A 27,719-nucleotide genomic window follows, 5' to 3' on the forward strand; every position below is an offset into this window, starting at 1 on the left:
CAGAAGCAGGGAGGTCAGTTTAGAGGTACTTCAAGAATCCAAGGTAGAGAGTATCTTGAACTATGGCGGTAGTGGCTGGATTGAGGATTATTTTCTCAAGAGTGCTAACAGACTATTGTGGAAATGAATGATTTTTTTTGGCCAAGTGACAGAAGGATGGAGTTGCCATTTACTAAAAAACCTATGTAAGAAGCAGGTTTCCAGAGGGAAAGACAGGGCATCTTAGCTTGAGCATGTTCAAATTAAACTTCCAAGCAGAGATGGCAAGAAGGCAGCTGAATGCTCTAGTCTGGAGTCAGGGAAAAGGACAGATCTGGAAATATATGTGATTAAGTTGGAGGCTGCCTCCAGATAAATGGGTATCTTATTGTTAAAAATTTCTAGCTAGGGCTGGGCACAGTGGCTGATGCCTGTAATCCTAGCACTTTGGGAGGTTAAAGTTCGAGGATGGCTTGATACCCAGGAGTTTGAGGCTGCTGTGAGCTATGATCATGCCACGGCACTCCAGCATGGGTGATAGAGCAAGACCTTGTCTCTTAAAAAAAAAAAAAAGAAAGAAAACAGAGATCCTCCTTTTGCCAACTATTTCTGAACATTTTTTTCTAGATTGTCATCAATTCCTATGTTATTTAAACCCACTTTATTTCAAGTGGTAACATGCTTTTTATGCCCAGAACTTCCTCTTGCAGGCTAGATAATCTCAGAGCTTTTTCAGATGTACACTGTAGAGCAGCAGTACCCAATCTTTTTGGCACCAGGGACTGGTTTCATGGAAGACAATTTTTCCATGGACTGGGGGTGTGTGTGTATGGGGGGGGAGGGCGGAGAGTGAGCTGTAAATACAGGTGAAGCTTCTCTCCCTCCCCGGCCGTTCACCTCCTGCTGTGTGGCCTGGTTCCTAAATTTCAGGGAAGACAATTTTTCCATGGACAGGTAGGGGAGCACAGGGAGGCAGAGCTCAGGTGGTGATGCACAGCACGGTTCCTAACAGGCCATGGCCCAGTACCAGACCACAGCCCAGGAGTTGGGGGCTGTAGCTGTAGAGGTTAAAGTAGAATACAGTGGGGGGGAGGTCGAAAAAAAATAAAATAAAGTAGAATACAGTGAAGAAATAAAAGGTCCAGAATGCCACCATTTAGGGGAGAGAACACACTATGGGAGGTTTGCAAGAATAGGACTAACCCCTCCCCACCATCCCAGCACTCCCCCCAAACAGTCAAAGTTTTAAATAGTTTGAAAACAATAAAAAGCCTCACAACAGTCTTACCAAGATTTAATGTACATTTATTCTTAACACGTGGAACATATAGTATAAAGATTTCATACTGAATAAATGATATTCATTAAGCCAAAAAAGGAAAAAAAGGAGGAATTTACATCAAGTTTTAGCTACATTGTTGAAATACAAATATGCAGATTTTATCACTGAAAAAATCTCAATTGTGTTTCTTCATCAGAACTTCAACTGAACCTAGAACTTTTTCACACCTCGATTAGAAAGAAAACAAAACAAACAAAAACCCAGAAAAAAATAAACTATAAGTTGATTGGCTGCTGAGACAGCAAGGACTTTTTACAGAGACCTGTACAGCATCGCGCCAAGAGGGGCGATGTCTGGCAAGAGATTAAATAGCTGTGTCTCGCTTTGTGCAGGTCACCAACTTGTTAACTCGTCATACTATAAAGGGGTAGCTGGGAAGGGGACCAAACTGTGGGGATTCAAGGGTATGTGCAATGTACAACGTCATATATATACACACGTGGCAGCGCAGCCGCTGCAGCTAAAGGTTAAAACCAGTTCTAAGAGGTGATCTCAGGGTTATTCATACAATCAAGGAGGAGAGAAAGAGGTCAGGGTGTTGTAGGTTCACACATGATACTTTGGGGGAAAAGCCTTTTTTTTTTCTCCTCAACGTTTAACTAAAAACATTTTTAAAAACTACAGCTTGCTGCTGACCCAGCGTTTTCTCTTGTTTCCATGTGAGACATTATTATTACAGTATGTTTACAGTATCAGGTGTACAGTACAGTACATGAAAGGGTCTACACTCTACTGCACAGGCCTCTCCAGTGAACAGGGTCTGTTCACAACTGCGAACTTCTTGGCTCCTGCAAGATTGTGAATGTACAATAATAAACCACACACAGTTCAGCAGTCACCTTTTTTGTCCTTCAGAGTTTTTTTTTGTATTTTTTCCTTTTTTTTTTTTTTTACCATTAAAAACAGTTATGAAATGTGGCATCCCGTTGATGCAAGGACCGGGAAAGCCATTTTTATTTTATTTTTTTCCCCAAACTCACTGTAAACAACAGTAACTTTGGTTAAAATAAAAAAGTCTTCTATGTAGGCAGACCTTTGTCTTTTAAAACAGGGTGGGGTCCTGAGGGGAGTGAGGACAAGGAACAGAAAGGTGTGAGGTGGGGAGGGGGTGGAAGGAGGAAAGAGAAACAGGAGAGACTTTTTTTCCAAGGGAGAAGCTGGACAGCACAGGGTAAACTGGATTCTGAGGTGGTTTTGCATAAATAAAGGGCAACAGTCAGTTTCTAAGTTCTCCACACACGCACACACACACAGGGGGGGAGATGTCCCACGGCTGTCATGACTGGCCAATCAAAAACAGTACATCACAAATGACTTGTGAAACCAATGAGTTCATCAATGGTGATACCGAGATGTCCAACAGCCGTGACTCGTACAGAGTGAACTCTGAGTGGTTCTCATCCACCTTGGCCAGGGCAAGCAGCGCGCGGGCAGCCCGTCGCATCATGTCCACACTAGTTGGCTCAAAGGGTGGGTTCTGCATGTGGAGGAGGCTGGCCTGGCTCTGCTGGAACTGCGTGGCAGCAAGGCTGTCCTCTAGGAAGCCCAGGAGGTTGCCGATGCTGCCCTTCTGTACTGCAATGGCGCGGGCTGCCAGGCTGTCCCCCTGCGCCAGGTTGGCCAGCAGTACCACGGCCATCTCCCGGCACACTGGGTTCTTTCGGTCACTGAGGAAGCGCACCATGGTGCTATACAACTTCTCCAGGCGGCTGAAGGGGGGTGTGGCCAGGATCAGGTCCACATTGTTGTCCTGGATGCTGAGTTTGCTAAGGGTTTCCAAGACTAGTCTCTGGGGAGAGAGGACGGCGTTGGGGCCCAGGGTGGAGAAGGGGTCCTGGGCTTCAGCTGAAGGGCAAACTGCCCAGTGTAGGAGTCCGTCCAGGACAGGCAGGCAAATGCTCTCAGGGTATGGGGAGAGGTCCAACTGCCCCGAGATGTTGGCGAGTGTGACCAAGGTGTTTTCCCGGAGCATCTCCAAGCAGTCCCACCACCACTCCACTTTGTTGCAGCTCACCCCTTGGTCCTGTTCCTCCTCCTTCTCATAAGTTAGTGGTGCCTGCTTCCGTTCTGGGTGCTTGTGGTGCAGCAGGATCAGCTTCCCTAGGATGAGCAGCAGCCCTGGGTGTTTGGACATCTCAAAGTCGTTGCCTGGCACAAATGACAGGCTTCGGATGGTATTGGAGACACAGACGCAGCGCTTGGCAAGGGAATCCTGCCAGTCCAGAAGGGTACACAGTGGGGTCTCATCCTTACTGTGGGGTTCATCCTCTAGGATTTTGATGTTCCGGTGGCTCTGCGCTGGGCTAATGCCAAATGGAAACTTGCTGCTCTCCTTGGTGGCCTCTGCAGTCTTAGCTCCCTCCTCGGTCAATGTGCTAGACCGGGTAGACAACATGTCATCCATAGTGGCTGTGATCCGTTTTTCTGGAGGGCCATCAGGTGGGGGCCCCTCCTGTTCTGTTGTCCCTGGCATACCCTCTGCTGTTGTGACATGTTTCCGGGGAGCTGGTGGACAGGGTGCATGAGGCCGGGAAGGCAGCAGCTCTTTCCTGCTCTCAAAGTGGGTCTGGATATGCTCAGTCGTGTCCCCCCCACCAATCCGCCAATGCAGCAGACCACTGTCAAACTCTTGCACGCGCCCAAGCTTATCTGAGCAGTCCACCACAAATGGGTCATTCTTCTGGACGATCTTTACTGGAAGCTTATCAAACTTACTTATCAGCTTCTCCTCACTACTCTCTGAAGCTGGCTTGTCCTTGCCCGAAAAGGCCATCTCCTCATCATTTTCAACTACTTCCTCTTCTTCCTCCTCAAGTTTAGGACCCAGAAGTTCTTCATCTTCTTCCCCTTCCATGGGGGCTGGACTAGACACCTTGCTGAATCTCACAGGGTCCAGTAGTGTTCTCTGTCCTGGGTCACCCACCTCATACTCCTTTAAAATGCCAAAGATCTCGATCAGGCAGCGTCGGAAATATTCCACAAGGAGCTCTAGCAACCCTGGGAGCTAAAAAGAGAAAGAACAGGAAATAAATTAAGGAAGAAAAAAGTGACAAAAGAAGGGAATCCTCGACTTGAGAGCCCCAAAGTCTTCTAATTACCCTCACTTTCCTTCTAGGACAGATATCTGTATCACTCAGGAGAGGCAGAGTTGCTTTTTTCCCAAAGGTTCTCCAGAGAGAAAACTGTTTACCTTCATCTCTTCTATGCTATGCCCAGCATAAAGTTCTTCCTTCTGCCCAACCTACCTTCACTAAGCCTGCCAACACTAGCCAATAGCTTTGCACCTCACCCACCAGTTCCACCCATGTCTCAGCCTCCTCTTTCCCAACCAATCTTCTGCTTTCCTTCACCAGGCCAGTTTCCTACCAGATGGTCACTGCCATTATCTCTCTTAGAACACTTTCCATGTCCCACTGCCTAGTGGAGCCCAAACCTAGGGACAGTGGGATGACCCAATACAAGTTTAGAAGAGAGAATGCAATGCAGGCAGATGTTCATCTGCTCCCTTCTCCAAGCTCCCCAACATTCCAGGAGGCTGGACTTCCATGAATTTTGAACCATAATGACTGGGATGAGGCTTCAGCTCTTCAAACATTGGCCTAAGTTGGTGTTAAGGAAACCCAAATTCCAGCATGGATTACTATATAGGCTACTTACTTACCTCTAGAAGGAAATATTACTTTCTAGTCAGATTAATCTTTGGTTGAACAGTACAGCAAAAAGGCAAAAAGTAAGGACTACAGAATTAGATGTAGGTTTGAATTCTGGCGGCTCCAGGAACTAGCTGCGTGAAACGATGGAAATCCTTAAACTTTACAGGGTTGTCTGAGGTCTAAACGGAATATGTCAAATGCCTGGCATATGGAAATTGCTCAATCAAAATTTGTTCCTTTCCTTTCTCATGGGAGGCGACATTATGCAATGGAAATAAAATCAGGCTTTGGAATCAGATAGATCCTGCTGACAGCTGCGTGAACCTGGGCAATGATAAGACTTTGACATCTCTAAATGGCCACATATCCTGTCTCTGAGGGCTATTATAAGGATGTCATGAAACAAAATAATTAAGGACCTGCCAAAAAAATGGTAACTACTACTAACAATGTCCTCCTTAGTCAGTTCCTTGACAGATGAGTTGGTAGGTACTAACAATGATCAAAAGAAAGAGTAGGATGGTATAGCACAAACTCTTCCCAGCTACTGGGAAAACACAAGGTGTACATCCTGTGCGAGGTGGGTCAGAGAATCAGCTTTGCAAAAATATCACTAAACAAACCTCCCACCTATTTTACACCTAAGGAAACTGGGATCAACAAAGACCCCTTCTATTCAGAGTAAAAGAAGAAAGGGAAAAACAGAAAAAATTGCTCTATTTACTAAAAAAAAGAAACAAAAAACAAAAAAAACAGAGGTTGTTCTTGGTAGTCTAGAAAATAAGGTGTCCTCACATCAATACAATCTGCACTTGTTTTTTTATTTTTTTTTGGAGACAGGGTCTCATTCTGTCACCCAGGCTGGAGTGCAGTGGCATAATTACAGTTCACTGCAGCCTCGACCTCCTGAGGATCAAGCGATCCTCCTGCCTAAGCCTCCCAAAGTGCTGAGATTATACACATGAGCCCCCTCACTTGGCCAGAATCTGCATTTATTAACAACACCAAAAAGTGTCTCCCAAATTCTCTTTGAATTCATTACTGTTATCAACATGATACCTTACAAAAATTATTATTGCTCTCAATATCCTGGGTCCATGCCCAGTTCTAAGAGAAGAAAAACAAAGTACTGGCATGGAAGATACGAGAGTGTGAGAGGACCATGGTAAGTCGGAATGGCTTCATTCTCAGTGTCACTTACTATTGTCTTTTTTTTTTTTTTTTTTTTGAGACAGAGTCTTGCTCTGTCACCCAGGCTAGAGTACAATGGCATCTTCATAGCTCACTGCAACTTCAAACTCCTGGGTTCAAGCCACCCTCATGCCTCAACCTCCTGAGTAGCTGGGACTACAGGCGCGCACCACCACACCCAGCTAATTTTTCTTTTTTTAGTAGAGACGGGGGTCTCGCTCTCGCTCAGGCTGGTCTTGAACTCCTGGGCTCAAGCAATCCTCCTGCCTCAGACTCCCAGAGTACTAGGATTACAGGTGTGAGACATTGCACCCTGCCTACGACTGTCTTATGTTAAGAAGATCCCAGGCCCTTTCAATCTTCCTGAGCCACCTGTACTCACCTGACTGAGGTTGAAGGTCATGATGCTGTTGTCATCATATAGCAGGATGTTAATGGTGTCTAATGCCCACGTGCTCTCTGCCAGGAGCCCAGACTTGAGGGACATCATTACCCGCCATGCCTCCGGGGTTCCTGAAATAAACCTCCATGTCGTCCATCCACCAAGCCCAGGTTGGCTGGAGGCACCCCCAGGGCTGCCCCATCAGACAGGCTACTCTGAAGATAACACAAGGTGGAAGGCAGTTCCTATCTGGGAGATGACACACATCTGCCCCTCTTGGCTTCTTCAGCTAAGAGATCACTGCATGACAACGCTTTGAAGGAAAACCTGAAATCAGCTTATTTCTTCCTTACCCAAAGTCCTTTCAACACTGGACCAGATTTAACTTAATGCAGAATATGAGATGGAGGGAACGAGGGACAGGATGGAAAGGGGCGGATGAGGCAACCCAGTTAGGGAGGTCTCCTTACCAATGTCTTTCATCGTGAGCCGCCTCCTCTGCTTCAACACAGGCTGCGTGGCTTCGACAGAGCCAGGTGGGAAGGTGATATCCCGTCGAATCATGGGGGGCTGCACAGGGGCAGGTGCTATGTGCGAGGCAGGTACTGGGGGACCTGCCTTCTGCATTTTCATCCCAGAGTGTAGGAATGGAGACTTGCTAGGAGAGGTACGGTTCTCCATTGGCCGGGGCAGGGGAGCGGGGCTGGATACCTGAGGAATGTGATTCTGCATGCTTGGCGGGGGCTGGTAGTTAGATGGAGGGGGCCTCGTCATGGGGGGTACAGGGGCAGAGGGACCGTATGGGGGTTGGCGTGTGCCATGGGAAGGCCACGGGCCTTCATGGTTGGCCCTCTGATCCGTGTGCAGCATTTCATCTGTTCGATTCACACCATGGTAGGCAGGGCCCTGGGGGGCAGAGCCCGTGCTCTGCCTGTTGGCATAATTATAGGTCATGTCATTACGCCCCTGCCACATGGTGCCCTGCTGAGAAACCTCAGCTGAAGCCTGTATGGGGCCGCCCATCATTTGTGGTGGCATGTTCTGCTGGGCACTGGAGCCAGGGGGTACAGAGAGACGGTCTCGGCCAAACTGGAATGGAAATTGGTTCTGGGGGCCGCCTGTTGGTCGGCGCTCAGTAGCAGCAGTGGCAGTGGCAGGATAGGCATTGCCATACTGGTTGTATACATCTTGCTGAGGGGAAGGCTGGGCAGCTTGTTGCTGGCTGGCAGGCTGGGGCTGGGCTGGGGGCAGCTGCTGCTGCTGCTGCTGCTGCCCCTGCCCGGTGCTGTACGGCACGCTGTACATGTCCCCTTCGTGCCGCTTGGCAGGAGGGCCATATGCACCATCCATCGGCCTCTTGTAATTCTAAGAGAGACAAGCAGAGGTGAAGTTAATACTCTGCACTCAGGGACACAAAGTCTGTCACAGATGCCAAGACGGCTACACCAGAAACTTGCTTGGTTTACTTCTGCCCTTCTAGAAGAGAGGATACAGACTCTGAGGATTCACCTTTACAAATGATCTTTTGCAGTTATTGCTGAAAGCTACTATCATTCTCTTTCTCTCTGGCTCTTCCTTGCTTTAAAGCAGAAAAATGTACAAAACCTCAGAAATCAAAATAAGGTCTATTTCTAGCACTTGTGGAGAACTAGGGAGACTGGACTCCAAATAGGGAAGAGACTGAAGACTTAGATCTTCAGGCTAGTTGGGTGAGAGAAGCACACCAAAGCATCTGAAGTAAACTTCTTAGACTTCAACACATTAGATTAGTTTACTAACTAGCTTTCAAGGGGAATTTGCACACCAGTTCATTCCCAGCTACACTCCTCACCTGCTGCTGCTGCTGATACATTGTGGTCTGCTGGCTGGGAAAGGGGCTGCCGGAAGGGGTGCCTTGGGTGGAGAACTGATTGCCATAGGAATCATGTCTATAGGAGGGAGAGAAACAGAGGATCAGGGTGGGAAATGGCAAAGCTGAACCACAGCAGCACTGAGACCAGGTTTACTCACCGTTGCTGCTGCTGCTGCTGCTGCTGCTGCTGCTGCTGCTGCGGAGGGTAGCGGCTAGGAGAATACATCCCCGAGTCTGGGTTGGAAGGCATAAGATTCGGCTGTGGGGCCCCAGTGCCCATGTTTCCCTCGGGCCCTATTCCAGGCTCCGTCCTAAAGAAAATTGGAGAGGCAGATTGAGTGCACTATAGCTGTGGGGTGCTGGGGATGGACAGAAGCAGGGGTCATGCTTACCTCACTCTGTCATAAGGACCTCCATAGGGATAGTGCTGTCGTGGTCCCATCGCCACATTTCCCAGCCCAGGGCCGGCAGCACGGCTGTAAGGGTCACCCATCCCGCCGTTGGGGCCCTGCCCTGAGGACATGAAGGGATCACCCCCTGGAGCTGAGTGCAGAAAAGCAGGCTGTGAGCAAATTGGTAGGTGAGCAGGCCTAGCAATCTACACCTTGCCTGCTCCAAATATCTAGGCCCTCTTCAGAGTAATGGGTTTGATCTCACTGTTTTCCTGAGAGGTTTGAAACAGATCTAAAGAGGCCCCAGTCAGCACAAAAGCATGTACTTGTTAAGGGGTGACAAGGTGAGGCCAAGAAGAAGGAGATAAGAATGGAGGTAGGGATGAAGAGGAGTGGGTAGGTCAGGCGGTTTAGTGAGGAAATACTTCATTTCAGAGGACGGTGCCACAAGAATTCTGAGCCACTCTCAAGATATCCCCCTATTTCCCTGGCCTTGTCTTCAAGGGAATAAGGTCAACAGCAGTTGGTCACCTTTCCTCATGCTGCCATAAGGATCCTTATTTGGCTCGTAGGACATGCGCCCCATCATGTCAGAGGTATTCATACTGGGCTGGTACCCAGGGTTTGGAGTCATGGAATTCCGCTTCTGGAATGTGGAGTCACTTCCATCAGGAAAGGCATCCTGGATCCCAACTGAATTGCTCCTGCTCCAGAGTGAGGAAAACCAATTAAACCCAAACAGACCAATTCCTTTGATATAACACAGGCCACACAGGAGTTGCTGGCTGGGCAGGCAGCAGCAGGGATCACCCTTGGGCTCCACAGGAGTTCTAATGCACTTGGCCCTAGGGTCCCCCAAACCACCTGCCCCTGCTCCTGGCCTTACCTCATGCCTGGCAAGGGGGGGATCTGACTGTGTGGTGTGGATGCTGGAGTTGGTGGCTTCAGGTCTCCTCCTTCTGCCATGGAACTGCTGGTTGACTGAGGAGTCTGTGGCCCCTGCATAGACCCTGATCCCGCTGTGGAAAGAGATGCAGGGTGAGCAGTTTGCTTGACAGGAGTGTTTAACTCTCATAGAAATACACACATGCCCCAGAATTTTCTTTTTTTTTTTTTTTGAGACAGAGTCTCACTGTGTTGCCCAGGCTAGAGTGCCATGGTGTCAGCCTAGCTCACAGCAACCTCAAACTCCTGGGCTCAAGCAATCCTTCTGCCTCAGCCTCCCGAGTAGCTGGGACTACAGGCATGCGCCATCATGCCCGGCTAATTTTTTCTATATACTTTTAGTTGTCCGATTAATTTCTTTCTATTTTTAGTAGAGACAGGGTCTCGCTCTTGCTCAGGCTGGTCTCGAACTCCTGAGCTCAAACAAATCCCTCCCAGAGTGCTAGGATTACAGGCGTGAGCCACCGCGCCCGGCCTCCAGAATCTCTTTGGAAAAGATCTTTCTAAGGTCTTTAAAACCTCCATCACCCTTCTCAGCAAGGGATCTGCAAGGCCAGGTCCTAATAAGGGGAATTTGAGGGTTCTGTTGCTCCTTATTTTTGTTTTACATTTAGAGAAGAAGAGTGATGTGCCATGACATTATGCTGGTGATTTCTCAAGTCACTGCCAGCATCCCTGGCTATTTCTCTTTACTGCTCCAAGGATCTTGTCTAACTTATTAAACTCTGTAGTGCTGGTAAACGAGCTCCCAGTCAGAGACCCAAAATTCAGGGTGGGGAGGGTCCATCTTATTCCAAACCAGTAGCTCATTTCAGGAGCCAAGAAGCTCCTATGCTCAAGTATCCAGCACAGTGTCATTATTCAGGTTGAAATGCTACTCTAAGCTGATGTGCACAGAACTACCAGTAATTAACGTTTCCATTAGTTACCATTCCCAGCAGTAGATATCCCACTGCTGAGGCCTCCCTAGCGGATGAGTCATCTCAGGTACTCATTACACCCTCAGAGGTCAACACCAGGGCACATGTGTCTACACCCACTTTCCAGGCACCCTGGCCTTCTTCCCTCCCCAGGCTCGCCTAGGCCCCAGCCTCCTCTCACAAAGAAGGGTAGGCAGAGGCACTCCCATCAGAGTTTCATTCATCCCCTACCCACCCTCTCCTTCCCATTCATCACCATCTCAGCTCCCTGGGGAATTCAGGGCTCTAGTCTGAGCTGCATTCTAAGGTGCTGACATCAGTGGGCCCAAGCTCCCAGATGGCCCTGTCTTGCTGTGATTTGTCAGTTTTCTCCTACTCATATGTCCCTCCCACTTGCCAGTTTACAAACATTTGGCAAGATGCCAGGTGCACAACAAAAATTAAAACTTAAGGGCTGGGCTCACGCCTGTAATCTCAGGCCTTTGGGAGGCTGAGGTGGGAGATCACTTGAGGCCAGCAGTTCCCGGCCAGCGTGGGCAACATAGCGAGACCCCCGTCTCTATGAAAAAATAAGAAAAATTAGCTGGGTATGGTGGCACATGCCTGTAGTCCTAGCTACTCAAGAGGCCAAGGCAGGAGGATTGCTTGAGCCCAGGAGTTCAAGGCTGCAGTGTGCTACGTTCACACCACTGCACTCCAGCCTGGATGACAACTCCATCTCTTTAAAAAACAAACAAACAAAAATCCCCAAAAAACAACATTAAGAGCTGCTGCAGAGTACTGTCCAAAGGAATCGCCACTGTCCACTCTTCAGTCTGCCAACCTGTTAAGCCCTGTGGTAGGGCAGGGCAGAATACACATCCCTGGCATCTCCCTCTGCTACCCTGAAGGTCATAGGCACCGCTGCCGGGGTAACAGGCCCTCAGCTTTGGTGGGGCTGCTCACCCATCCTTACCAGGAGAGGGAGGCTGGATCTTGGCCTGGGACTTCTTGGAATCAGCAGCTGCAAAGATGTCTGGGGGAGGGTCTTCTCCCCGTTCAATCTTGCACTCAAAGGCATAGAGACACTGGATATACTGCTTTTTCAAGGAGCTGGCAGCACTGCTTGATGTGCCTACATTCAGGTTGGTCGCGAGTTCCCGCCATTTTTTGTTCTTGTTGACCTGTATAACCAACCAAAAGAGTCAGGGTATATCTTCTACCTGGTTTTCCTGCCCACAATCCCCAAAGCCCATCAGGCTGCAAGATACTCATCTCTTACGGAATCACCATTCTTAGGTAATTGCAAAAGTTAATACTGCTTGGTGAATAGCCCACAACAAATGTTAAATCTGTGGCTGGTTCGCTCTACCCTCAGCACGCTCCACTTTAACTATCAGAACGTGATTATTCAAGATACGGTAAATCTCACATTCCTATTAGAACAGAGTTCAGAGAGTCTGGTGTTTGCCTCACACAAGTAACACTGTTGAAAAATGGTGTGCAAAACACCTGCAGATCCAAATCCTATTTTAAATGCAATAATAAAAACTAACATTTCATAAAATGGAAACTCTTGTGGTAATATCAATGACCACCCTGCTTAACTTATTTTTTTCAAACTGTGAATTTTCACATCTGATTTTTTTTCTCAGTGTGAGGCTTCTTGCAAATTTGACATTCTTGTGCTGCGGCTCCCCTGCATGTCAGGGACATATAACCACAGGTTCCTTTCCCTCACCGGTCACTGTCTCGAGTGTCCAGATGTTCAAGGCCTCACGACTTCTTTTGTACCTCCCCAGTAGCCAGCCTGTGGGTCTGTCTCCTTCCCTCAGCTTCAAGGCACATTGACCAAGACTATTCCCAAATGCTCCCTAAAATCAATCTTTTTGCTTTAGCCTGGTAGGTTTCCTTGTTCATGGGCTGTTATTTGTATTCATCCACCATATGGTAAGCCTGTCCCCCTATGGGCTGGGAACAGGGCTTTTCAGTCCTGATCCACAAAGGAAGTTCAACAGGTTCTGGCACTTGTTGTTCTGGCACTGGTACCTGTGATACCAGAGAGAAGAGTTTAAGGAAGCACAGAGGGGAATGATCTACATGGAGGAGAGGTGACCAGGAATACTTCCTAGGGCAGGTACACCTGAGCTGAGTCTACATGGTTGGAGATGGCCTTGGTGGAGGAAATTCCAGACTTTCCCCCATACTCATGCCATCTGGGACAATCTATTCGAATGGCTCCTTCCTCTACCTAAACCCCATTAATCCTTTAGAAAATCTCAACACTCATCTTTTGCCTTCTTGGAGGCTTCACAGACTAACTTATAATAGCACTCTTTTACCTCTGAATTCTCATTGACTTTAGAGTTCGATACAAAGCAGTGTGTAAAAGCTTTGCATCCTTTTGCAAACTGGAAGTCAGGGCTAGGCATTAGGATTCCTCCTGTGCCTCATCCTAGGTTCACTGAGTCCAGAAGCCCACCTAATCCTAACCCAATGGCCCCTTTCCCCACAAGTAAGAGAGGCCTGGCTATCAGTATCAGAGAGAACGGCAGGATTAAGCCCAGGGTCACCTCAGAAGACTTCTGTGGCTTTGCTTCCCACGCCAGTTATGTGGCGGTATGCACGTGTCTTGTTTTGTTTTGTTTTCCTTTGTGGGGGAGGGGAATAAAGCCTGAAGGGAGAAGGAATTCATAACTGACTGTTGGTTGGCTCCATTCCAATCACTTTCTTTTCTGCTGGTGACAGCTGTTTTCCTCTTCTGATTTAGAAGGTTTAGAATAAGTCCCTCCTACCACGCCTCCCTCTGAGGTCAGCACAAACTCTGACCAACAGCAGGCTTCTGGTCTGGTCACTACAGAACATACACAGGAGGGAATTCTGCAAGGCACCGTGTGCTATCAGTGTCGCCTCACCTGTTTGCTTGCTGGGCTGAGTCTAAAACAAAATTGTAAGGTACCAGTGTAGCTGCAAGCTCTGGGTGATGTCCAATTTAGAGGTTTTCACCAAGGATTAGTCCATTAATTTAAGTCTTCTATACAGAGTAACTAAACACATAATTTTCCACCACTTCTTCCTTCATAAACTATTTCTATTAAGCAGTTCCTGAAATCCTATCTCTAGTGGGAAGCTTCCAGGAATGAGAAGATCAACAACTGCTCTGGTTGCCCCTGTACCCCCTTGCAGACCAATTTATGTAGCAGAAACCTTGCTGAAAGCTTTAATATTATTACTAACTTTTGACAGTCTAGCAGAACATACACAGGCTGTACTTTACAAATAAGGAAACTAAGTTCAGAGTGGTTATATACCTTGATTAAGGTCAGATATGTTGTAAGTGGCTAAGACAGGATCAAAACCAGGTTCACCTCTCCAAATCCTGCCCTTGCTACTATGCCAAATTGCCTCCCATGGAATCAGAATGCCCACAGACTCTCCCTATCTATGTACCTGAGTGGGACCCTAGATACATGGTAAACTTAACTGCTAATACCTCATACTACCAGGAAGGTCTCAGCCTCCTGACTCCGCCTTATTTTCTAAGACCTGTGTTCCCTGGTCTGTCAGTATGCGATGCAGAGACTGGGAGAGGGTGATGTCCCTGTGGGATGCGTGGTGCCACATGAAGCCAATGAGTACCTAGAGAGGAAGCTTGTTGAAACCACAGGGTAAGTCCAGTGTCAGGTACTCACTCACCTGAGTCAATCCACCAATCTCCTTCACAGACACATAGAGGCGATAGAGGTCCAGAGGTTTCCTACCCACAGCAGGCAGATTTGTCATGCCCATGGCCTTCTCCTCTGTGAAGGCCAGATAACGGTCCACCCACATCTTCCTCTCAGGCTCACCACCCAGCTCATACAACTTGGTGATCTTCTCATTGGTTGTAGTAGAAGAACTGGATTTCTGGAAGGTTCAGGTTAAAATTCATAGGAATGGGTCAGATTGAAGGCCTATGCTAAGGGTCTCAGAAGTCTCTTTTTTTTTTTGAGACAGAGTCTCACTCTTTTGCCTGGGCTAGAGTGAGTGCCGTGGCGTCAGCATAGCTCACAGCAACCTCACACTCCTGGGCTCAAGCAATCCTCCTGCCTCAGCCTCCCGAGTAGCTGGGACTACAGGCATGCGCCACCATGCCAGCTAATTTTTTCTATATATTTTTAGTTGTCCGATTAATTTCTTTCTATTTTTAGTAGAGACGGCGTCTCGCTCTTGCTCAGGCTGGTTTCGAACTCCTGAGCTCAAACAATCCGCCCGCCTCGGCCTCCCAGAGTGCTAGGATTACAGGCGTGAGCCACCGCGCCTGGCCTCAGAAGTCTCTTGATGAGGACAGTGATAAAGCTTCTTACTCTGGGGTTTGTGACTAACACCTGCCCTGCTGTCACCAGGTTGAAGGGCCAAAAGGGAACTAGACTTTCTTCCTCCAAAGGAAGGATGCTAATACTGACTGTATGTTATGTACTGGGAGCTGTGCTAGATGCCTTTACATATGAGGTATTATAAATTATCCCCATTTTTAAAGATAAGGAAGAAGGCATAAGGAAGCAAAGCCTAAGATCTCACAGCTTTTAAGCGGCAGTGCTGAGAGCCAAACACTTGTCCACCTGACATCAAAACCAATGTTACTCCCACACTACTACCCAGGAGCCTGGACACACTTAGGTACTGTGTTTTTTAGAGAATTTGAGAAACTCAAAACACAATCTTGAGGCAATGGGATAGATTAAAATGACAAGAAATTCTTTCTCCTCACAAGAGAGGAAGGGTGTCCCACCTGGCTGAAGGCTTTGGATATCATCCTGTCCAAGACAGGAGGATGGCCAGAAGGGCTGGGAGCCAGAGGTGAAGATTCACAGGAGACAGCAGCTGTGATTTTTATTTTCCCTCCTTATATAGATGGGGGAAGTGAGGTATGGCTAAGGATGGAAATGTTTCAAATAATCCAAATGCTGAGCAGGTTCCAAGGCTACCACACAGCCTAACAGACAGCACACCCAGGACCAACCTACAGGGAGGCCAAGGACTCAAGACCCATCTGCCTCATCTCCTCCTTTACAGAACACAGGGCACCAACCATTGCTGTTGTTATGAGCAAGGCTGAGGAAGAGAAGAGCAACTAGTTGCCCATAGCATACCCCATCTATCAATGCTTGAGTATATGAGGTACAGTTTCACACAGGGCACCAGCCAAATAGTAGAGAGAATTCTATAACACAGGGTCTGGCATTTCCTCCATAACATGCAGCTCGGAGAATATTATGTTATTTACGTCAGGATCCTGTAGGCTAACTCAAACCTAATTCAATGAACTATTATTCTGGGACCCTTCTTGATAAGAAGGGTCAACAGCAGCTTTTACAGAGACTTTATAATTAGTGTCATAAAAAACTGGAATCTTCTCACTCTTTTCTTTTCTCTCCTATCATTGAAAAGGATAGTACACCAAGTTGAAAGGATTCAAGACAAAAATCATTACCTTGGATTTGGATTCCGTCTTGGGTGTCCCATCTGCCTTGTTGTTCATTTTGGTGGCTGGAGTTAATTTGACATCCCCAAGGCCCATCATCTCTGGGCTGGCTGCCATCCCTGTAAAAGACAAAAAAATTCTCAAGCCCAGTAAGTTTAGCTATGATGTAACGATCACTCTTCTTTTTCTTTTTTTCTCTTTTTTCTGTTTTTAAGATAGGGTCTTGCTCTGTCACCCAGGCTGGAATGCAATCATGATCATAGTTCGCTGCAGCTTAAAACTCCTGGGCTCGAGCAATCCTCCTGCCTCAGCCTCCTGAATAGCTGGGACTACAGGCATGCATCACCATGCCCTATTTTTCTATTTTTTTGTGAAGACAGGGGTATTGTTATGTTGCTCACGCTGATCTTGAACTCCTGGGCTCAAGTGATCCTTCTGCCTTGGCCTCCCAAAGTCTGGGATTTCAGGCTGGAGCCACTGAGCTTGGCCAAAGATCACGCTTGAAGAAATCCCTGGGGTGAGCAATGACCACAACTTACCTGCAGAATTGTTGGCCATGGTTCCACCCATGGAATATGGGGGTCCCTGAGGGTTGATCATGCCAGCCATACTATTAATCCCTTGTCCATAGGGAGGTCCAGTTCCCATCATGCCCCCTTGATTCATATTGGGGTAGCCTGGTGGCCTGAGGAAAAGGGAAAGTAAGAGAGACTAGGGTTAGAGACTCTGAGCTTCCAGACTGAGACTTGAGTTAAACAGGGTTATATGATCATCTATTTAGGCTTAAAAGGAAAAATTTATGAGTCCCAAAAACCAGAACTATGCAACACCCAGATTTTTTTTTTTTTTTGAGACAGTCTCTCGCTCTGTTGCCCAGGCTAGAGTGCCATGGCATCAGCCTAGCTCACGGCAACCTCAAACTCCTGGGCTCAAGCGATCCTCCTGCCTCAGCCTCCTGAGTAGCTGGGACTACAGGCGTGCGCCACCATGCCCAGCTAATTTTTTTTTTTTTTTTTTTACATATATATACACACACACACACACACACACACACATTTATTTATTTATTTATTTTTAGTTGCCCAGCTAATTTCTTTCTATTTTTTCAGTAGAGACGAGGTCTCACTCTTGCTGAGGCTGGTCTCAAACTCCTGATCTCAAGCAATCCTCCCACCTCAGCCTCCCAGAGTGCTAGGATTATAGGCGTGAGCCACCACGCCTGGCCCAGATATTTCTTATCTTTTACCTCCCACAAAAGGTTCTAAGAGGGTTCAAGCTCCACATAGCAAACAATAGCTCAATTTTAAGGGGTATACTCTTTGAAGAATAGGGCCCTACTATGTCTTGTAAGTACCGCCTTCCTCAAAGTCACCTCCAAAGTCAAGATGTATCTCCATTTAAGGGTCCTCTCTATGGCAAAAGGCCTAAAAGAAATGTACAATTGTACCACTCTTTGTCATGCCAAACTCTAACCAGACTGGACTGGACCTATCAGCAGAGCACCTGGATGTGGCTTTGCATTCTTTCCTGATGAGCCTAACGCAAACTCTGCACTTCCATCATTTTGAAGTTCTACCATATCTACCTCTTTATAGTCAAATCACTCTGTTTTAACTGGGTTTATCAACAGCTCAATAAGATTTACTTTTAGAATGGTGGGCATCATAGGCCAAGTGGCAGACTCTTCCTGGGACTGGCCAAGGCTAAGTTTAAAAAATAAATAAATAAATAAAAAAAGGTGGGCAACAACGTGGCGGGGGTGGGGGTGGGAGATGGAGCTTTGAATAACAGTGGAATCATAGTGAAGTCCATGGCCAAAGAAAAAGAGATGAATCTTTAAGTCATTAAACCTAATCACATGAGCCTTCTGCACTTCAGGACACAGGACCACACAGAGTAGTAGGAGAAACAGCAAACCACAACCCTACCATCCTGTTTCTCATACCATAGATTCAGGTCATGTGTATCATTAACAATCCTTTTGGAAACCAAAAAAATTGCTAGATATGAAACTACCTACTCTGAAGAGTTATTTTTTAAATCAAAATAACCTGTTCTTTCCTTCATAGTACTTAAAAAAACAGAAAGAAAATAACCTGTTCTTTATAAAGCTCTTTATGTATGATCTTTGGTCATGTGAAATTTCACACCAATCTAAGATGTCTAAAAATCAACAGTGTTGTGTTTTTCACTGTTAGAAAACCTAGTTTTCTAAAGAGCTCTCACACTTCCCTCCTGGTTTAGGTCCAGAGGCATGTCAATGTCCTGAATGGCTCTACGATGGAACAATGGAATTTCTTGCACTGACATGCTCTTTACTTCCCAGGCTTTACCTGTTTTGGATAGAGTTGGCAGCAACATGCATGGCGACAGCAGTTTCTTGAGTTTTCCGGTTCATGCTCCCTGGTGGGGGACACATCCCTGACCCAACCTGAGGTGGCATATTGGCCATGTTAGGGCCATAAGGCCGGTTGCCCATGGAGGCGTGACTCATTCTCCCTGGAGGAAGCGTGCCATAAGGTGGGATGCCCGGCTGTCCATGCATCTGACCTCCAGCACCCATGGGATTCATGCTTCCAGCCATGCCTGCACTGGGGTAGTTGGCATTGGGCAAGGCATTATAGTTTGGCTGCCTGGGGTAGCCTCCTGAGAGGGGAGGGAGAGAAGACACACAGACTTGGTTAGTGACTCACTAGCAACTCACTAGTATTTCTCAACTCTCTAACTCCAAAGAATGGGAATCATTCAATATTTTGGTCAGGAAAGAGATTAACTGCACGGTAGCCTTGTAAACTCCATGGGGAAAAAACAGAAACAGGCGGCTAGGATCATGTAAAGGCAGCTCAAGTGTCCCCTCACCTTAAAGGCAGCACAGAGCAAGGCTGGCTTTGCTACTATCCAGGCCCTTCAATTCCTAGAATTATTTCTTTTCTACACATTCTTTCCTTTCTTGCTTTCTATCCCATGCTCTGTGTAAGATATTCAGTTTTAGATCTGCCTAGGGCTAATTTTGAGCAAAGAGCTATTAGGACTTATTCACTAAAAAAATAATTGTAATAACCAGTGGCTATCATATATTAAGTGTGTGTGCTCAGTGGTGGGCTAAACACTGTATCTCCACTTTTTTCTTTTTTTTAAGAGACAGGATCTTACTCTGTTGCCCAAGCTGGAGTGAGTGCCATGGCACAATCATAGCTCACTGAAACCTCCAATTCCCAGACTAAAGTGATACTCCTGCCTCAGCCTCTCCAGCAGCAGAGACTATAAAAATTTTTTTTGTAGAGACAGGGTCTTGCTATATTGCCCAGGCTGGTCTTGAACTCCTAGCCTTAAGTCATCCTCCTGTGCTGGCCTCCCAAAGTGCTGGGATTACAGGTGGGATCCACCATGTCTGGCCTTTAATTCTATTTTTATAGATGAAACAGAGGCTCAGGAAAATTCAAAGACTTTCCTGAGTAAGGAAAGACAGAGTAAGTGGAGACAAGACGGAACCCTGCCCTGCCCTACTTCAGGACCCAGGCTGGGTGGATTTAGGCAAAGGATAGTTCTATTCTTACAACCCAGATGACAGCATATCAGACAAGGAACTGTTCTCTCCTCTACACTCTATCTACTCTTAACTGGGTAGAGTATACTCACCTTGTGGGCCATACTGACCACCCTGGGGACCATAGCTCCCCATGGAGTTCTGCTGGTAGGAGCCCATGCCTGTGTGCATCTGTCCTCCGGAAGGCTGACGCGGAGATAAGGCTGAGCCGGGCTGGGGGGAACTGTACTGGGGCATCTGGGGGTTCCTCTGCATATAACCTATTTGCGGGTTATTACACAGTTATTAGCTCGGTACAGTGGAAACAAATGCTTCCCCCCTTATTCTGGGACTTTACCATATACATTTTCTTTAGCAGCTACTTGCACAGAGTCTCTATCTGGTTTGCTATATTGTCATGTGCCCTTTTAGGCACCCCAAAGTGAAAGAAGCCATTAAACAGGGCATGCCAACTGTTTCTACTAAATGGAGGCTTAGAAAGACAAGGAATGATGATGACAAAGATCAAAATGGTGAATGACTTAATGGGTGAAGACTCAATGCTGAGTCTCCAGCAATTGCTGACCAAATGAGGTATAAGGTAGGAAAAAATCTATCAAAACACAGACAAGCACTGAGAAATGAAGAATGACTGTTGGGGAACACAATGAGACACCAACATGGCCAAGCCCACTCTAATCTCACAATTTGCTGCTAGGTTCCATTACAAAGAAATGATAAATATTTAAGACGATGGATATGATAATTACCCTGATATAATCACTATACATGTATTGAAACATCACTCTGTACCCTGTAAATACACACACTTATTATGTCAAATTTAAAAAAATGTAAAAAACAATTTGATACTGGGATTGCTCTAAGCTTCATGGTCATACAGTTCTCCAAAAGCTACTGTATAGGCTACTCAAGTGTCTACTTTAGCCCCCTGGCCCTCTCCAAAGCCTAGGCCCTCACCTCGATCTTGGGCAATGCTTGATTGGTTCATGGAAGGATGCATGATGCTGTCCGACTGGCCACTGGGTGGCCGAGGTGGCATCTGGTTGCCTGCTCCAGACAAAGAAAGATATGAGCAAATCATGGCTAAGCCTGGGAATTCTAGCTAGGAGGACAATTTAGAGCTGGAAATGGCTCATGGAGAGGTCAAGCACCTCTCAGTATCTCATACAGAGAGATCCAGTCACAGAGTTCCATCTCTCTTCTTCAAATGGTAAGGGGAAACCATGCACACATGAGCCAGAGATGCTCTCTCTGCCAATAGAAAATTGGGGCTCCTTAATGTCACTGAGACCAGTTACTTTTCCCTCTCCCCAAAGCGCAGCACTTGAGGGTACCTGGCACTGCAGCAGGCGAGAGTGGTCCTGAGCGAGACTGAGCAACACTGGCGGGAGAGCCAACAGGGGACGGGGAGGGGCCTCGGATGCCAGGCAGGTGAGGGGAGGTATGAGGAGAGAATGGAGACTGAGCTGGATTACTCTGCTCTCCTTGGCTGCTGGAAATCCCTGATGTGCTCACTCCAGGGCTCAGAGCTCCTTCTGTCCCCATGGGGAGATCATCTATTGAACCAGACAGATCCTAGAACACACATACAAGAACATGGATTAATATATTAGGCAGAAAGATTCTTCTTTCAATAATCCTACTATTTGTTTAGCATTTTCCTTATATAACCAAGAGAAAACACACCGCACACGTTATTTAGTCATGATACTATAGCTTATACATGGCAACCTCTGTTAAGGAGTAGGCAGAAAATATCTTAGACTGGATTGGCCATATAGTTTTTGTCAAGACTACTTAACTTTGCCACTGTGGTACAATAGTAATCACAGACAATATGTAAACAAATGGGTGTAGCTGTGTTTCAGTAAAACTTTATAAAAACCTACCCATGTTTGCTGACCCCTATTCTATGCCCTCAAAAGCAGATTAAATACTTTTGATTTTTTTCCCAGTCCTAACTTCTAAACAGTCATAAGAAAGCAGCTATTTCAGTGAGACTTTAGTTTTTTCCCAACAGGGAAACTTTACAAAATGCTGCCAGGATGGCCCCAGGAGCTATGAGAGAATGTTAACAAATGTGGGCAACATTTTCAGATCCCTCTCTCCTTCCATTATATATTATAATGACTATTATAGATTATCATGACTTCCATTTACCAAGGACTCACTCCAAGTCACCATGCTTTGCAATGTAAGGCGTAGGAGGTGACAAAGGGATACATGACACGAGAAAGAATTTCTTTTTTTTCTTTTGTTTGAGACAGAGTCTCACTCTTACCCGGGCCAGAGTGCCATGGCGTCTGCCTAGCTCACAGCAACATCAAACTCCTGGACTCAAGCAATCCTTCTGCCTCAGCCTCCCGAGTAGCTGGGACTGGACTATAGGCATGAGCCACCGTGCCCGGCTAATTTTTTCTATATATTTTTAGTTGTCCAGCTAATTTCTTTCTATTTTTTTTTTAGTGGAGACAGGGTCTTGCTCTTGCTCAGGCTGGTCTTGAACTCCTGACCTTGAGTGATCCACCCACCTCGGCCTCCCAGAGTGCTAGGATTACAGGTGTGAGCCACCACACCCGGCCCAGGTTTAAGTTTTTCAATGAGAACTTGGTTGTAGCTTTACTTGCCTTGAATTAATCAGTAAAGAGTTCACTCTGGGTCAGGCATGATGGCTCACACCTATAATCCTAGCACTCTGGGAGGCTGAGGCTGGAGGATCTCTTGAGGCCAGGAGTTCAAGACCAGCCTGACCAAGAGCAAGACCCCTTCTCCACCAAAAAAAAAAAAGAAAAAGAAAAAATTAGCCAGGCGTAGTGGCGAGACCCTGCTCTACTAAAAATAGACAAATTAGCCAGATGTGATGGTGTATGCCTGTAGTCCCTGCTCCTTGGGAGGCTGAGGCAGGAAAATCACTTGAGCCTAGGAGTTTGAGATTACAGTGAGCTATGATGACGCCACTGCACTATAACCTGGGAGACAGAATGAGACTCTGTCTCAAAAAGAAAAAAAGACAAAAGTTCACTCTAGGTCACTACACTCCACTATTAGCAACTAGGAACTCAATTTGAAAAATATTCACCCCAAGAAATGGTACCTCCAACCCACCTGCCCTATGTTCATTCTCTAGCAATACCACTCCAGGGTAGGAACTAACTGCTGAAGAAAGGATGAAAACCCTAGTACTTAGAGTTAAGAAAAGAGTTCTGGCTGGCTGCAGTGGCTCACTATAATCCTAGCACTTTGGGAGGCCAGGAGTTTGAGACCAGCCTGAGCAACATAGCAGAGACCCCCGTGTCTACAAAAAATACAAAATTTAGCCAGGCATGGTGGTGCACACTCATGTCCCAGCTACTTGAGAGGCTAAGGCAGGAGGATTGCTTGAGCCCAGGAGTTTGAGGCTGTAGTAAGCTATGCTGACACCACTGCACTCTAGCCCAAGTAATAGAGTGAGACCCTGTCTCAGAAAAAAAAAAAAGAGTTCTCTTAAAGAAATACATCTAAAGAAGAAGGAGATCCAAGCTGGCCTGATTTGAGCCTTTTCCTACTCACACAAACAAGCTCACCTTGGAAAGATCAGTTCAAAGTGACTCTGACCCTGGAATCTCATAATCACATTGGAGGTTAGAGGGCACCTCTTAGGATCTCCCTCAAGTATCCAGGCTGGTTGGACCTTCCACAAACGATCTGGCAACTTCTCTAGGCTGGGAGCATTTCTGCTGAGTTCCATGGAACAAAGTTTGCTCTGAAGGCAAGGGAGGTCAGTAGTTGTGCATTGGTGTCTGTGTCCAGCTCTCCATGTTAGCTGAGAAGTCAGAAAATCCTAACTTTCTTGTTGATAAGTAGACCTGCTATACCATAGCATGCTTTGAAAATGCAATTAGAATTAGTTCCAGTGCAGTAGAGAACTCAAGAGGCCAACCTCTAGGTAACAGCAAAGGACATCTTCTCAAAGGACTAAAGTTCCTGGAGCTATTAAGAGCCCCAGGTTCATCCCAAGAGAGGGATTCCATCCCTGTTTTGAGGGCTAAGTTATAACCAGGGACACCTGGCCTCTGAGCCAAGGAGCGCAAACTCAAAGAGGTAGCAAGATGACAAGAGGAGCCAACTGTGTAGGCTGTGTAGGAAAGGCCTCAAAAGGTACCTGTTAGACCCTACAGTCTGTAACATAACCCACAGCCCAGTGCTCTGTTGTAGGGACCAGGTGGTTTCCTCATGTCCTCTCACCCACGGTCTCCATTTCTTATCAAGCTGCTGGCTTCTGGTAATAAGAGCTACTTGCTTATAGGAAAAAGAAATCTGTGTATTTCAGAATAGAATAGGAATTAAGGGGCCATCCATAAGACAAGAATTTAGTTTCGTTCAAATGGCTTTGAAAAATTAAGTGTTTTGCTTGGAAATGTTTTTGTCTTTAATTATACAAATAAAACATGAACACTCTCACGGTAAAAACATTTCAGTTATTATAGGTAAAGCCAAAGTCCCCCTTGGTTGTCTTTCTGTTGTCCTCAACAGAGGAACCCCTGTTCAATTTGGTGTATATCCTCAGAGACCTACTGAAGAATTGAGAGGAAAAAACCAAACACAAATAAATAAAACACCAAAACGTACCAACCACTGCTATCAGATCAGGGCAGGGACTAATGAGGTCCCTTTGGCCACACTTTTGTTAAAAAAACAGGCTCACCATAGATCCACAGGTGAATGTCCCTGGTCCAGCTGAGGGATCCCAGGGGCCTAAAGAAAATCCTTGCAGCCTTTGGGGTGGGGGTCTCAGGACCCTGGAGGCATCTGTGGCTAGCAAAGAGGTAGCTTCTACTTCATCAGAGTGACAGAGGCACAGTTTTGGTAAAGTGTCCCAGGTTCCTTGGAGAAAAAGCGCTAAATAAACCACTGTCAACAGCAGCCCCACATGGGTTGGGATGCTTGGGCACAGAGTAATACTGAGGAAGGAAGCAGCATTAATCTTCTTATCTCTCTAATTTGGTTGGTTTGAGGCCAATCTCTCAAACTGTCATTTTCATTAGATGGCAACTGGTCAGTATTGGGGTAGTTGGTTTAAAATCATTTTAAGAACCAGAATGTTAGCATACAAAGGGACAAATCATCTACTATTAATATCATCTATTATTAACAATAGCTACCATTTTTGAGTATCTACTATATGCCACGCATTTTACAGAGTTACTTAATTTTCTGTAATTCTTGGTTATAGATACTACTACCACTACCATTTTGAAGATGAGTAAGGTGATGCCCAAAGAGATTGGGATGCATAAGTCATCCAGCAAATAAGTGGTGGAAACTAGATCTTGAACTCCAGCCTGCTGAACCCCAAACCTTATGCTCACGTTCTCTCTACTATGCTATGACACTATATGAATGGAGGAAAAAGCACCACGCCTTTGAGTCAGGAGACTAAGGCCCAACTTTTGGTGCTTAGCAGTTGTAACCTTGGACAAGCTGGAAACAGCTGGGCTTCAGTTTTCTCACTTATACGATGAGAGAGCTGGACAAATCTGAGTTTGTTGACACCCCTAGGGCACATGCATGAAACCCCCTGGCACCATATGGTCAGAGCCAAATGACTAGCTGCAATACTCTAGAGTGAGAGATTAACAATGTACAAGCAGTGTAAGATCTAAGACAAACCCACCAGTCCCAGTGGCTGATCACAATAAATTTGGGGGCTTGCAGGCGAATGAGAGGGAGTGGTAAGGGCAGAAGTTTCTAAAAGACGTCTCCCCCGCCCCCATCTACATAAACAGATATTCCTCTGAAGTCCATGTCCTTTTATGACATAGGACACACCTCTGCTTTCTACCCTACAAAAAGCCAGTTTTTCAGGTCTTTTGTTCCACAAAAAGCCAGATGTCTGATTGTTGAGTCAGATCTCAATGTGCCTAACAAGTTCAGTTTTCTATAACACACTCATCATAAAGAAAAACTTCAATCAGTTCAAGCCCCTATTCTCCCTGGTGGAGGTCGCCTTTGGCATTTCAGGACTCTGAGGTTTTCAGTTCTGCCAAAAGGGCCCACCTAACAGTCATCCTTCTATGAGGACTACTGAAAGATTTGTAGCAATGTCCCTTTAGTGGAAAGATTTCTTTTCCCAGGTTTGCTCTCCTCCAAGTATAATCCTGCTGAGAGACAGGAGGTGAGGATCAGCCCACTCAGTGCCCTGCCAGTTCCAAGGAAGCAGCAGGGCCAGGAGAATTTCCTCACGTGTTTCCAACGTGTTTCATGCATTTTATTGCTCATCTACCATGCAGATCAAAAGCGCTGGAGCAGGTCCAACTATTTCACACAGAATCTCACACTCCAGGCTGGCTACAGCCCCGAAAGCCTTCATTTCTTCACTTGAAATACTGCCCAATGTTATTTTGGGATGTGACCTGATAGAGGAAGCCCACAGGGACTCCATGACGATAACTGTTCCAGCTGTGATTGGCTGCTCAGCCCCCGTGAGTGCCAGCATGAGTTTGTCAGGCTCTGCTGACAAATAGAACTTAGCAGCTAACACCTTCTCTTCACACCACAACAAAACCATGCCTGAAATCACAATCCATACCTCGTTGGGGGCGGGGTGTGGGGGGGTGTGCTGGTGCTCTCACAGGAAGAATCGCAAATTCTAACATGAATTGGCTGTCTGATGAAGTACATTTTCAAGCAGGAAAAGTACCAGATCAGGGTTAGGAGGGAGATTTAAATGATCTCCCAATAGAGCTGCATGAGGATGACATCAGTTCATTTTGCAGAACAGACTAAATAATGGCAATAGGCAAGCGTAAAGAACAGGCTCATGCAATGCTCAGATTCAGGATTTTCCCATAAATTTGGCTGAATCCTTGAGACACCCCAGATGGAGTTCTTGAATCCATTTAGTTGTAAAAAGCTTTTGCTGAGTTGTGCCGATTACTGGCAGGTAAACCACCCACCCCATCAAGAGAATCAGGTAAATCTTAAACATATGCTTGTAGTTAAGTGCGTGTTGGCGATGGGCCGGGGGGTGGGTGTTGTAACGCAGCCATCCCTACTTAAATGACAATCCTTGAACAAAAAAAAAAGTCCCAAATGACCAAATCTATACTAGCAATTTGCCAGGTTCCCCACCCTCCTTCAGGCTGCTTCCATGCTGGAGAATGGGAGGAAATCCTGAAGAACACAGAAGAGATTGGGAAACATCTCTTGAAGAAAAGGAAAAGGTAGGAAAGGAGGCAACAGCTTTAACAAACTCCAAGGAAAAAGGACTAAGACAAAACTAATTACTTAAAGCAAATACATTTTTGGGACATTTGGTTTTTCATGAAACCTTCCTTAAGCAACACAATTTGTCAAGGGTGGCAGGGGAGAAGGTATCTATCAAACATTTCTAAAAAAATTTTCAGTACAATAGTTTCAGTTGTAGGCTCTCTTTTTTTCTCTCTAGTCTTTGCTATAAATGTAAGGAAGGACAATCTGACCCACCCCAGACTGTTAGAGAATCCAGAGTTACAGAATTCATGCACTGTTGTCCAAGGAGTGGTCTCAGTCCAACAGATTAACTACCATCTATGCCTAGAGAGCAGGCTAGCTGGTGTTGGCTGAAATGCCAAGAACGAATCAACACACAGAACAGCTGCCTGCCCCTTACTCCTGGTGGTACTTCCAGGTCAAGGCTTAAGCATGCTGGAAGGAAGGGGAAGAAAAAATGTAGAGCTTGGCACCATCTTTTTAGTTTAGGAACAAGTACCATTTCCTGCTTGGACTACCCTCACTGTTTAGAACAGCAGAAACTGTTCCAGGAAAGGCTCAGAAAAATCTATTTCCTATACCCACCCCCCACCCCCCCCTGGTTTTGGAAACCAAGTTTCCAAAAACTTGGTTTGTATCCTAGAAACCACTGCATAGGAAGAGACCCCCCACCAAACTCCCTCTTCTCTCTTTCTACAATAGGCTATTGTTCTAGGGATAATGGTTCATTCTTTCATTCTTCCTGGTACCTTCTGGCTGCCTGGTGGGTAATGCACAGCGGAAAAGGGTTGTCTTCAGAATGCTTTTCAGGGGCCCTCCTTCAAGAGGAAATCATATATA

At 46.3% G+C, this 27,719-nt stretch overlaps 1 protein-coding gene across 2 annotated transcripts in view; it reads right to left on the minus strand.

The window, feature by feature from the left end:
• Positions 1 to 1,263: 1,263 nt before the first annotated feature.
• The window catches only part of ARID1A (AT rich interactive domain 1A (SWI-like)), a 72,662-nt gene continuing 46,206 nt past the window's right edge, over positions 1,264 to 27,719 (minus strand). The window contains exons 5-20 of one of the 2 annotated variants that reach the window (XM_012645988.1): positions 20,984 to 21,224; positions 20,607 to 20,696; positions 19,739 to 19,906; positions 18,433 to 18,745; positions 16,639 to 16,784; positions 16,109 to 16,218; positions 14,332 to 14,541; positions 11,612 to 11,819; positions 9,678 to 9,810; positions 9,323 to 9,498; positions 8,792 to 8,942; positions 8,558 to 8,710; positions 8,379 to 8,475; positions 7,018 to 7,912; positions 6,548 to 6,678; positions 1,264 to 4,325 (exon numbers count right to left, since the gene is read on the minus strand). In XM_012645988.1, the coding sequence (XP_012501442.1) occupies positions 2,598 to 4,325; positions 6,548 to 6,678; positions 7,018 to 7,912; positions 8,379 to 8,475; positions 8,558 to 8,710; positions 8,792 to 8,942; positions 9,323 to 9,498; positions 9,678 to 9,810; positions 11,612 to 11,819; positions 14,332 to 14,541; positions 16,109 to 16,218; positions 16,639 to 16,784; positions 18,433 to 18,745; positions 19,739 to 19,906; positions 20,607 to 20,696; positions 20,984 to 21,224 (4,950 nt within the window). In that variant the 3' untranslated portion in view covers positions 1,264 to 2,597. The remainder of the gene's footprint in view (positions 4,326 to 6,547; positions 6,679 to 7,017; positions 7,913 to 8,378; positions 8,476 to 8,557; positions 8,711 to 8,791; positions 8,943 to 9,322; positions 9,499 to 9,677; positions 9,811 to 11,611; positions 11,820 to 14,331; positions 14,542 to 16,108; positions 16,219 to 16,638; positions 16,785 to 18,432; positions 18,746 to 19,738; positions 19,907 to 20,606; positions 20,697 to 20,983; positions 21,225 to 27,719) is intronic. The other variant, XM_012645989.1, reaches the window with a different exon arrangement.

Source organism: Propithecus coquereli, unplaced genomic scaffold (genome assembly GCF_000956105.1).
Source record: "Propithecus coquereli isolate 6110/MARCELLA unplaced genomic scaffold, Pcoq_1.0 Scaffold239, whole genome shotgun sequence".
NCBI lineage: Eukaryota > Metazoa > Chordata > Mammalia > Primates > Indriidae > Propithecus > Propithecus coquereli.